At 38.4% G+C, this 12,709-nt stretch overlaps 1 protein-coding gene across 2 annotated transcripts in view; it reads left to right on the forward strand.

Moving 5' to 3' along the window:
* Window positions 1-11,383, forward strand: part of PCMTD1 (protein-L-isoaspartate (D-aspartate) O-methyltransferase domain containing 1) — a 39,069-nt gene extending 27,686 nt beyond the window's left edge. Inside the window, exons 3-6 of one of the 2 annotated variants that reach the window (XM_060243816.1) lie at window positions 1,658-1,829; window positions 3,667-3,687; window positions 4,891-5,014; window positions 8,467-11,383. In XM_060243816.1, the coding sequence (XP_060099799.1) occupies window positions 1,658-1,829; window positions 3,667-3,687; window positions 4,891-5,014; window positions 8,467-8,837 (688 nt within the window). In that variant the 3' untranslated portion in view covers window positions 8,838-11,383. The remainder of the gene's footprint in view (window positions 1-1,657; window positions 1,830-3,666; window positions 3,688-4,890; window positions 5,015-8,466) is intronic. The other variant, XM_060243817.1, reaches the window with a different exon arrangement.
* Window positions 11,384-12,709: the final 1,326 nt, after the last annotated feature.

A 12,709-nucleotide genomic window follows, 5' to 3' on the forward strand; every position in this document is an offset into this window, starting at 1 on the left:
CTGGTATTGAAGTAGGACTGACTGGCCTGTAGTTACCCGGATCTTCTCTGGAACCCTTTTAAAAGATGGGGGTGACATTTGCTACCTTCCAGTCCTCAGGAAGGGAGGCAGATGTCAATGAAAGATTACATATTTTTGTCAGAAGATCCACAAGTTCAATTTTGAGTTCTTTCAGAACTCTTGGATGTATGCCATCCGGACCTGGTGACTTATTAGTTTTTAATTCGTCCATCAGTTGTAGGACCTCCTCTCTTGTCACCTCAATCTGGCTCAGGTCTTTCAACACCCCTTCCTATAGAAGTGGTTCCAGAGCAGACAAACACTTCTCATCTTCTACAGTGATGACGGAGGCAAAAAATTCATTTAGCTTCTCAGCCATTTCCCTATCCTCCTTCATTAATCCTTTGATCCCTTGGTCATTGAAGGGCCTCCCTGGCTGGTTTCCTGCTTCTAATTTCCTGCTTCTTCCCACTTTCCTGAGAAAGTGCTTCTGACTTCCAAATGTGAACAACATGCTACAGTGTTCCTTGAATTTTGGCACTATTGTGTAATTTAGGTACAAGAATCACTGTTTTGTTTTTTTGTACTTATGAATTTAAGATGCGATCAGGCTTGCCTAGGCTATCCAGGTCATGGCATTAATAATGTATTCTCATTTAAACACATTGTAGCATATTAATCATTACCAAAATTGTTTACATTTAAACTAAATAATTTTTTTGAAAGTGTAGTAGATTTCTACAGAACAGATCAGAATTGCCATTACTATACATTGTTTTACACAACGGTTCTTACTACACATTTTGAGTAAAGTGTTGTCTTTAATTTCACTCATGGGGAGGTCATAGAATTTTTTTTTCCAGTGCTCCACAAAATTTCAATCAGCAAAAGTTTTCACCTGAATTTTTCTGGACCTTCACATCTCTGCACAGTTGCTCCAGATATATTTTAAATTAATTTTAAATGCTATTTTGCTGGTCAGTCAGTTACATAGGGTTGCCAGGTCTCATCATTCTAACTTCATCTGGAAGTGATGTCATCACATCAGGGGCATTGTGTGGTGTCACTCTGGTTTTTTGGCAAAACTCTATGGTAAAACTGGCTTCAGTAGAGCAGGATGGGAAAGCCAAAGATAGCCTACCCTGGCCCAAACCCCCCATAGAAGGGGAGTGAAGAAAGCAGTCTCACTATAGCTTCTGCCCAGCTCACACCATCCTGCCTTACATGGGGGGGGGGGGGCGAGAACCACCAACTAGTAGCAGCAGCTGCTCCTGTCCTCTCACAGGACAAGCCAGCTCACAGCATTGGTGCTGACTCTCACCTATTTTTTGTGGGGTGATCCAGGTTATGGGGCACCCACCCCAAGCTGTCAGTTTGCTGGAACTTTCCTTAGTGTCTTCAATGGCAAATGTGCCCATGAAACAGCTTGTCCTTTGAACAGTAATTGCAAATTTTATACGGGAGTTTTTTTTTTCCTTGGAAAAGACATGGCTTCAAATATTTAAGTATATTCAACTGTAATGCAGTAACAATACAGAATATAATATACATGTAGATAGTGTTATTGATTGCAAATATACCTCATTAAGATTCTATTGCAGTTTAGTGCTTTTCTAATATGATAGATTCAAAAATCTAAAATAGTTGTTCTTTTCAGATTTGAATTTTGTGAACCTGCCTTTGTAGTTGGCAACTGTTTACAGATAACATCTGACAGTCATCAATATGATCGGATTTATTGTGGAGCTGGTGTCCAGAAAGACCATGAGAACTACATGAAAATCTTATTGAAAGTTGGAGGAATTCTAGTTATGCCCATAGAAGATCAGGTGATTTTTAAAAAAATTCCTTGCCATAATTTAAAATATTGTAATTAAAATGTAGTAGTTGTGTACAGGCTCTTTTTTCTGATCTACTTTTGTCTTATCAATTGCGTCAGTACAGTGACTACAGAGGTATTTTGTAAACCTTAAACCAGAGAATGGCAAAATAAAATTTATGTGCCATACATTGCCTAATATTCCTTGTTCTGTAACCTCCAGAGATATTCCTAGGATTGCCTATTAGAAAGAATGGGGGCTAGGTTATTTCTGTAATAAATTTTGTGCAGTTGTTTTGACAAATCCTTCCCCATGTTCTGTAATGATAATGTTGTACCATGTAAAGTGACAAAGGTATACAACCAAAAAGAAGCTAGTGTAAATTGTATTTGAAAGATTAGTTGACCTCCTGTCCCTAGTCTGTAAAGTAAGTATTGTGTCCATGTTTTTAGATCATAGATGTACTAGCAGTCTTTTGATAATATTAATTGATCCGAAGCGCAGTCATTTGTAAGGATTTAGTGCAAGGATCCCCAGCTTTTTAGAACCTGAATTCTGAATTTTGGAGTACTGACAAAGGGCGATGGGTCTGATCACAAAATGGCTGCCATGGAAGGTGGAGCCAAGCACAATATGTCAGGCAGTTAGGCTATCCACAGTTCTGATAGCAGTTCTTCAACAACTCACAAGAAACTGTGCTTAATGGAACAACTTTTAAATTTATCATATTGTTTAGAAGTATTGCACACACACAATTATACATATTGAATTAGGTAAGAAATCCTATTGGGCAGTATCTGTTTTCATTTTGTAGTTATCGAATACATGTATGCAAAAGGCAAAGCTGCTGCTTCTCCTGGCTAGCCCTTTTACACAAATGAGCCCTTCTCTCATGAGCCCAGCCATGTTTAACCTGTGCTATTACTTGTTGCAACAGTTGATGTAGAAAGGCAGGTGAGAGCTCCTTGCATTTCTGCATAATAAGAGAAAGAGTGTAGATAGATTTTGATATAAAGTTATTTTTGAAAAGTGTCCAACATTTTGTGTATTTACATTCTTTTAAAACTTCCACCTAAATTATCAAAAATACATTCAAATTGGGAAGGACTAATGATGACAATCGAATTTCCAGCCAGGTGCTTAAAGCATTTCAGCTGTGCAACCCAGTCATGTTTATTCTGAATCAAAGTCCACTGTGCTTTTAAAACATAATTCCACCATTTGCACAGGTAAAGTTAAACATCAAAAATAAAAAAAGTCCCTATGGCCATGTCCACTTTCTAAAATCACTTGGTGGGTGCTAGGAAAGGTGCCACCAGGCATCATAGTGCCCACATGTAGCACGTTGGGGATCTCTGATTTAGTGTATGGTTTTTTAGTGAGTATTACATTTCAGTATCACCACTATTTGTAACTTTGTTTTATATGTGTGTGTGTGTGTGTGTGTGTGTGTATAATTCCTTGAGTTATCTGTAGTAGTGTAGTCCCTTTGTCAGTACTTTTAGATTTAATTAATAGAATTGCATGAAACAGATGGATTGTATAGAAATTCCCACACAATTTCATTATTCAGCACTTATAGGAGTCTAGCCAAGGGAAAAGGTAATCACACCACATGAGTAATTTGGGAATTGACCCTAAAAGGTCCACATACTGTAAATGACAAATTACTAAAGGTAAATATTTATATTAGAAGTCAAAATTAATTTGTAAAGTGCACAGGCACATTGGTACATATTCTGTCTCAGGTTTCAATACATTTTCATTGTCACAAGGACAGAATGTTTTGAGAAGCATGAAACTTTGAGTGATACAATAATACTTAGCGCTTATTTTTCATTCATAGATCTCAAAGGGCTTTTCTACGGTGAGTATAATTATCTCCATTTTACAGATGGGGAAACTTAGGTACACTGAAACATGACTTGCTCAAACTGACTGTATCCCTAATAAGCCTGCCTTACTGTAAAAGTAAACAAAGTACTTTGTAAATATTATCATCAATTAAATTGTCCTACAAATGCTGTATAGTTTCTCAGTTTCAAACTGTGTCCATTATTATTGACTAGGACAGAATGATCTTTTTTTCTAAATTGAGAGGTTTACATCATACCACTTTTGTTCAGTAATCACTGATGACAGTTAATTGAAATAAAAAACACTGCACTGAAGCAAGGTCTGTTGGAATAAATAGCTGTACTGTTGGCCTACCATTTTTAAGGAAGAAACTAGATGGGTAGCATTGATTTTCAAATCTGTTAAATATTCCAGTATTGAGGAATAAATGAAAACTGGAAACTCCTGTACCATGATCTTATAATTCTGTCCACTGGAAGTACTAAAGCAAACCCTGTTAACAGACTTTTGCACTTTAGCAAGCAATGTGAATTATTTATATTTCGATCTGTGATATGCACAGGGCTTTTTTTGAGCAGGAATGCTTAGAAATGCAGTTCCGGCTGACTTGGTGTCAGGGAGTGTGGCCTAATATGCAAATAAGTGCCTCGAGGGCTTTTTTGTAGAGAAAGCCTTATGTGAAACAATGGTGACGTCAGGGGTATGGCCTAATATGCAAATGGGTTCTTGCTGGGGGTTTTCTACAAAAAAAAAAAAAAAAGCCCTGGATATGCAGCTATTTAATTACATATCTGGGTATTATTCATGTCATAGCGGGTTTCTGGAGAAGCAACATATACATTCTCTAAATCATTATTATATACATTAAGTACTAAATGTCCCTTGGCTATTCTTGGATTTGCATGCATCAGATTTCAGTAAAAACATTTTAAAAGTAACTGTGTTACATTAACATTAAATAATTTCAACATGCAAACTTTTACCCTGTTAGCAAAGATAGACTTTTATTTTTTGAAGTTAGTAAATATTTCTAAATAGAAACAAAGATATGAAATCTTTTTGACTATAGTGTAATATATATGATTCACCATTTTACAAATCTTTTCTCCAAAACTGAAGTGCAGGAGTGTGAAAAATTTAAACAGGTGTAGATGGAAATACCTTGTTTAATCATTGTGTGTTCTGTTTAATCATTTTCAATTATTCTATGCAGCTAACACAAATTCTAAGAACTGGACAAAATACTTGGGAAAGTAAAAATATCCTTGCTGTTTCATTTGCTCCACTTGTGCAACCAAGCAAGAGTGATAGCAGCAAAAATGATACCGTGGGACTGCGTAAGTACCATTCATAGTGCCTCTCCTTTGTGTATAGTACAGCTGTTTGCTAGCAATTGTACTTGTGTCATTATGCCTAAACATAGTTGTATCAGAATGCCTTTCTTTGTAAACCAACTGAATTCTGATGGCTCCTTTTTAACATTAACATTAGAGGCACCATTGGTCAGTTTAGGGATACCAAGTCCAATTCAAGAAATATCTAGGGACTTTGGGGGTGGAGCCAGGAGACTTTGGGGCGGAGCCAGGAACAAGGGTGTGACAAGCATAATTGAACTCCAAGGGAGTTCTGGCCATCACATCACATGACAGGACACCTTTTTAAATGTCTTACTTCCATAGGAAATAATGAAGGATAGGGGCACCTTCTCTTGGGGCTCATAGAATTGGACCCCCTGATCCAATCATTTTGAAACTTGGGGGGTACTTCGGGGAGAGGCACTAAATACTATACTGAAAACGTGGTGCCTCTACCTCAAAAAACAGCTCCCCAGAGCTTTCGAAACCTCCAGATCAATTCCCCATTATACCCTACGAGAATCGATCTCCACATAGGGAATAATGAAGTGCTTAGCAGACGTTTCCCTCCCCCGCCCCATTTCTGGCGACTCTGAAGCAGGGGATTGGCATCTCTACTCACGAGTTGCTGCCATCTTCTTCAAAGTAACACAGAGACACCATCATAAGAGGAAGCCTTTCAATCGGAGGTTGAAGCCTCCAGAGGTGGAAAGTCACATGGTGGCTTTGGGGGCGGGGCTTCCCCCCGCCAGCCAGCTGATGGGGGGCAGGAAGGAGCCTGGGAAAATGGAAGTACCCCTGCTGGGACCTGGGGATTGGCAAGCCTAGGTCAGTTGGAAAAGAATGTGTGCATGGCTTCCCCCTCCCACTAAAGCTTGACTTCTCAACTTGAGTTATCTGTAGTAGTGTAGTCCCTTTGTCAGGATGCATAATACTTTAAGATTTGACTAATAGAATTGCATGAAACAGATGGATTGTATAGAAATTCCCACACAATTTTTCAGTTGTTCCTGGTAGTACCCTAGAAGCAGGGATCATTTTCAGCTGCTGAAAGAAGGAATCAAGGAAGCCTTATTCCATGGATTTACTGAGGAATCTAAGCAATGCTTCCTCTAAGCTGTGGAGTCTAGTGAGCAAAAATTCTACTTTGTGTGTTACTGGCATTAAAGTTGTGAACTACTGCAGAAATTAGTTTCTCTGGGGCCATTTTTCCTGAGCTAAGACAAAAATGTGTGAGCTAGATGCTAAGAAACTATGAGCTAGCTCACACTAACTCAGCTTAGAGGGAACACTGGATCCAAGCCAATTTCAGTAAATACTCAACTATAATTTGTTTTGTGCAACAAACTGTGTGTTTTAAAAAATGAAATCATGAACATCTATTATTTGAAAAAAACAGAAAAAATAAGAAATGAAATGTCATAAAAGTAACAGACAATTTGTACATTGTTGGAGGGGGAAAACACTTTACACTTACCCACTCACCCAGTTTTTCGAGGTCCTTTTCACAGTCAGCCTTGGTTTTCACCATCCTAAATAACTTGGTGTTGTCTGCAAATTTGGCCACTACACTGCTCACCCCCAGTTCCAGATCATTGATAAATACATTAAATATTTCCAGTGCAAATATCAATCCTTGTGGGATCCTACTGCTTACTTCCTTCCATTGTGAGAACTGGTCATTTAACCAGTTTTTAATCTGCAAGTGAACCCATCATCTTATCCCATGACCAACCTTCCCTCTAAGCTGAGTTAGCATGAGCTAGCTCACAGATGGTTAGCCTCCAGCTCACATTTTTGTCTTAGCTCAGGAAGGATGACCCCAGAGCACACTAATTTATCCCGTAGCTCACAATGTTAATGCTAGTAGCTCACAAAGTAGAATTTTTGCTCACAAGACTCTGCAGCTTAGCGGGAACATTGCCCATGACTGCTAAGTTCACTCAGGAGTTCATGTATTTCTTGAGAGGCAGCAAATAAATGTTCTAAATAAATCTTTGGAGCTGATGGAAGAAGATTTATGCATAAACTGCATGGAAATATAGACAACTACTTCACACATCTACTAGGAACATGGCCTAGATCAGGGGTGTCAAACATGCAGCCCAGGGGCCGAATCAGGCCCTCGGAGCGCTTCTCCTATCAGGCCCCCGAGTAATTTGCTGCCATCTGCTTCCTTTTCTCCCTCTCTTGCTTTCCTCTGCATCACAGCTTGCTTTGCAAGGCTTGCTCAATCACACAGGAGCTACAGAGCAAAGTCTCTATTTTCTCCATTGGCCGAGGCTCCTCGGGGAGGAAGGGGGGGAGGTAGAGCTTTTTTTTCCAGGCTCTTTCAACCACACAGCAGAGCTACTGAGCCAAGCCTCTCTTCCTTCTATTAGCTGAGGCTCCTCCCCCTCCCAATCCCCTGGGGAAGGAAGGAAAGAGCCAGAGCTTCCTTTGCCCAGTTCCCTGGATCCCATGGGAGAAATCCAAAGAAAGCACCTTTAAGACCAACAACTGCTAAGGTTTTAAGCATGTTTTAAGTTTTTTTGAAAAATACATTTAATTGTGTTTGTTTACTTTATAAAGTTTATATCTCTGCTAACTAATCTTAAATAGGTACACACATGGCTTGACCCAACATGGCCCAGCCCAACCTGACATAGCCCAGCCCAACAAGGTCTCATCTATGTCAAATCTGGCCTCATAACAAATGAGTTCAACTCCCCTGGCCTAGATGCTACTGTAGCACAAAACCTCTGCTGAATATATCTGCACTTAATGGCCAGTTAGCTATTCCTCTGGGCCAACTAGAACAGCAGTATTATTCCAAGATACTATCTTCTACTGCTTGGTGACAGAATAAAGTTTATGAAAAGGAATAAGGTTTTTGTAGTGTGCTGCACAGAGAGTTTCAAGAAAATCTTTCATGTTTGGTATTGCTTAGGTGGTCTGATTATTGTAGGCTTTGCTAGTCCCTGGGGAAAATTTGCAGCTTCCTATTCTTCCCTTAATTCCTGTTCTTCCCATTTGGCACTATATATAACCCCGTGACCAGCATAGGCTTTGCTGCAGTGTTTGGGTTTTGTCATGTGATTTTACTTTTATCCACTTTCCCCCCACTTTCTACTTTTTTTCCACTAAAGAGTAGACTGTCTCAAATTGTTGCTGAGAATCTCTCAATAATTCTAATGCCTATTTAGGCATGCAGAACTAGCTGCAAGTTTGAATCCTAGTCAATATAGATAATTACTATAGTGCTTAAGCACTGTTACTTGTGCTCTCATGCATTTCATAGTATGTGGTTCTTATCTTGCCTCTTAAAGTAATACTAAATTCAAAGTGTTCAGATGTTACTGGCCTTCTCATCTTTTTATATTATTGCTTATACTAACTTCATGCTTTATCTAGAGGCCAATCATAATTTTTTTTGCTTTTGTTGTTTGTTTTAGCCCCCTGCGCTGTTAGGAATCTACAGGACTTGGCTCGGATCTATATTAGACGCACTCTTAGAAACTATATAAATGAGGAAATGCAAGCCAAAGGCGTTGTTCAGAAGCCACCACCAAAACGTAAACGCAGAAGGTGCCGTAGACGCAGGATTAACACCTATGTGTTTGTAGGTAATCAGCTCATTCCTCAACCTCTTGATAGTGAAGAAGATGAAAAGATGGAAGAAGACAACAAAGAAGAAGAAGAGAAAGATCATAGTGAAGTCTTGAAACCTGAAGAACCCCCTCGAAATCTCTTGCGGGAAAGAATAATGAGTTTGCCACTCCCCGAATCACTAAAAGCTTACTTGACGTACTATAGAGAAAAATAGCTTGTTTTAAGTAGAAGTGATAATGCTGACTTGATAGTTCCATTATTCTTGAAATGTAGCATTTACTAAGAAATAGGTGGACAAATACAAGTAGTCTTTCTTCAGGACTAAAGTGCAGTGATGGAATGAAACGTAATCTGTCTTAACTTTGCTACAAGGACTTGCATTCAGCAGTAGACTCATGTTTCAGATCCATTTTTCGTTACCTTTTGAAAAAGATGCTCTTTTAACTCTTATAGAAATATATTCCAAAGCAGTATGCAGCACTAATTAAGAATTTGCATGAGAAATCTTTTCTGCCCAGGCAAATTTGTATTGATGGACTTTAGTGAAATTTTGTATCTGTGAACAATTGAACAAACATGTTGAGACATGAATCAGATCTGTCTGCATTAATTCTCTTAAGAAAGTTTTTGAACATGCAGACATTTCTAATCTCACATTGAACTAGAACCCTTTATTATTTTACCATGGCTATGTTACAATCATTGTTACTGTCTTGATGTAAAAGTATTCCAAGGAATACATGAGTGCAATAACTTGGTGTGCAGACACTGAATGAGCTGGCTTTAATTAAATATCAGCATTCAAATTCAGAAATGTCAGATAGCCCTGCTATACTTTCTTTTATATCTCTTGCCAAAAGATCTCAAAAAAGTGGATACTTCTCAGAGCCTTAACACAAAAGATGTTGATTACAGTTTTTTAAAAGTACTTCAACCCTGTTTTTTTGCACCAGTCTGTAATGTTCATAAAAATTACTCAGCTTTTCACCATTTATGAAAAGTATTTAGTTCCTCTATAAAGTTCATGGTACAGAAAGCATATTTCATATATAAAAGATTGTAATTTAGGTTTAAACTACAATATTTAGTACTTAAATAGAGTAGAATATGTAAAAAAAAAATTAGCCGGTACTGCTTGTTTGAGTAGTTGTAATGGTAGCATTTTTAAAGGATTTGTTCAGCAGGTGCACTTTAAGTGGATTCTGTTCCTTATTTATCTCAGATAAAGCAAGGTTCCTATACTTGCTATCAATATACTTCCTTTTTGAAATCAGTAGAGTTGCAAGCTTGGGGACTGACACTGCTTGACTACTTTGTTCCAGCTGCCAATTTTTGTTTCTATTTAATTATATTGTTTGCAGGGGTTATTTTTCTTTTTCTGCATGATGGAGAGTCTAATTTTCACTAGCTTTATAATTTTAATATTTTGTGCAAAATATCAGTGGGATAGTATTGAGTTCAAGATATGCTGCACAAACTGCTGCTGTAAAGTACTTGTGATCTGTTGGGGCCCAATCAAAATCATTCCTTTATGGAGAAAATTCCCACAAAATTTACTTCTGTGGTTATATCACTATAGAATGGAAAATCTTTAAAGCAAAATAAGATCAGTTTTTGTATGTTCTCACTACCTGTTATTTGTAGTTGGAAGTCAGTGCAGCTCCATTTGTTGGTCAAATTTGGTGGTGTCCACTTTAAAATAATGGGTTGGATCTAATATTTCTGTGAACTGAGTGAGTTTCCGGATTCAGTTTTTACTGGCATCTTCTTGTCTCGGCAACCTTACTTATGTCATATAGTGTCACTGCTAGGAACTGGAGGGCTGCCCTGAGTGGGATAGTATGCAGTATGGTGGACTGTATAAAAAATGGGGTCGATGGGAATCTCCTTCCCTCTCCTTGCATATGGGCAGAACTCAGATCTGTGACATTTCCTAAACTTGTGAGAATGGGAGGAAGACCAAGGAGGTTTATTTCTTGCTCTAGTTTCCATGCTCCAGCTTTTCAGAGGGCTTCTGGAAGGTCAGGAACCTGATAAAAATCATTTCCATAAATGTACTTCACTTGTAGAAACAGTGGAGTAGCTGAAAACATCTTTCTGTGAAACATTTAGATTTCCTGCTTTATTTGCTATTTTAAGTTTTTCCTGGCTGACTATGAAAATCCAGCTTCATTAAAAGAAAGCTTTTTTGTTAACCAGCATGTTGAGTTGATATCTGAAAATTACTTTATACAAATGAACATAATTGTTTCTGCAAATAATTGTTCCAGCCTTGTTTCACAGTATAAGAACTGATAGTTTCCTATACAGTGAAACAACCACAGAAGTTCTAAAGGTTGAACTGTGGGGAATACTGCACATCTGTTCTATTTCAAATAAAATGAAATCTCTGGCATTCTGTAATTCAGCTTGTTATCTTTTAGTTTTGGAATGCCATATACTGTAATCTGTGTTCATTTAGAGTGCAAATGATAAATAATTTTCTTTAAGGAGAAACTATACAGGAGGCTTTTGAAGATTGACTTCATGCATTTTCCTTTTTTGTGTATTCTTGTTCAGATAGACAGTGAGTGAGTCATTATGTAATTATTCATTATGTAATTTTCTGGTGTCACAAAAACAATGCTTTTGTGTTTGTGAATTTATTTCACATTCTTGAATTTACATTTACTTTTAAATAAAAGCATAAAATGCAAATTGAATCCAAATTAAACCCTTTGGCATAATTGCAATAAAATATTTCTGGTGGTTTTATTTTAACAGTGCTCCATTTGTTTATTTATTTTGTCGCTTAATTTGTTGAATTTGAAGGATATAGATGATATGCTTGTGGCTGTCAGTACTGGTTCTTCAGGCAACTATCTTCAGAGGTTGTTTGAAGAGGTATTAGAAAAAAAAAAGCAGAAGGACCTTCTGCATATAATAATATATAATAATATAATAATAATATATAAGAAGGTTTTATACTCCACTTTTCTCTATCCTGAGAAGTCTCGAAAGTCTTACAATCATCTTCCCTTTATCTCCCCACAACAGGCACCTTGTGAGGTAGGTGGGGCTGAGAGAGTTCTGAGATAACTGTGTGGCCCAGGATCACCCAGCAGGCTTCATGTGGGAAAAGGGGGAATCAAACCATTTTCTCCAGATTAGAATCTGCTGCTCTTAATCACTACACTACGCTGGCAGATTAACTGTTATAGTAAAAGAAACACAAATACTCTCTAGTGACCATTGACAGGATTTTTCTTAAGTAGCATAGGGTCCCATGCTACTTCAGTAACATCTGTTTGAAGAAATATAGGCTAGGTGTCTGAAAAGGTTGGCCCCTATGGCTGTCAAACTTACTGCTTACTCAGCTTTGCTACCGCTTGAAGACACCCAACCCATGCTGTCTCTGGGCTGGAATGGCCTCCTTCCATGGTGGCACCACCTCTGCTCTCAGCTCCTGGGGTGGGCTTGCCACTGTACTGCTGCTGTGGCCCTGCTGCCACTGCAGCTGTCTCTTTTGCCAACTGGGTGAGTTCCCAATGGGAGTTCTGGAGGGCATTCTCAGGTGACGGGGGTGGGAGGGGAGGGTGGATAATCTCTATAGGGCATTCCTGGATTTCCAAGCAAGAGATGGGGGCTTCCCATGCTGAAGCAGTGCCCAACCCCAGACAAGCTGCTCCCTGTTTCCCAGTTTTCTTGTGCAGTCCCTTTAAGCTTTAAAGGAACTACACAAGAAAGCCTGAAACAGCTGAGCAGTGGAGAGTGCTTGCAGCCGCTTAGCTGTTTTTGCGGCTTTCTGCTTGAGCAGAAACTCTGAGTCCCTTTAAATTCCTGCTTTCTTCACTCTTTTTTAACTTTATACATGACAGTTGAAAAAGAAACATGTAAATTCATTACAGATTGAAAACAATTTACAACTAAAACAACTTGACAGTAAGCTTATAACCAAGTAACTTTGTTGTTCAGTCGCACAGTCGAGTCCGACTCTTTGCGACCCCATGGACAAAGTCATGCCAGGCTAACTAACCAAGTAACTAATGAAAGTTAAATTTACAACTTTCAATAAGTGGACTCTAAAACAGGGATACAATGTAGTAT

This window comes from Heteronotia binoei, chromosome 7 (genome assembly GCF_032191835.1).
Source record: "Heteronotia binoei isolate CCM8104 ecotype False Entrance Well chromosome 7, APGP_CSIRO_Hbin_v1, whole genome shotgun sequence".
Taxonomy (NCBI): domain Eukaryota; kingdom Metazoa; phylum Chordata; class Lepidosauria; order Squamata; family Gekkonidae; genus Heteronotia; species Heteronotia binoei.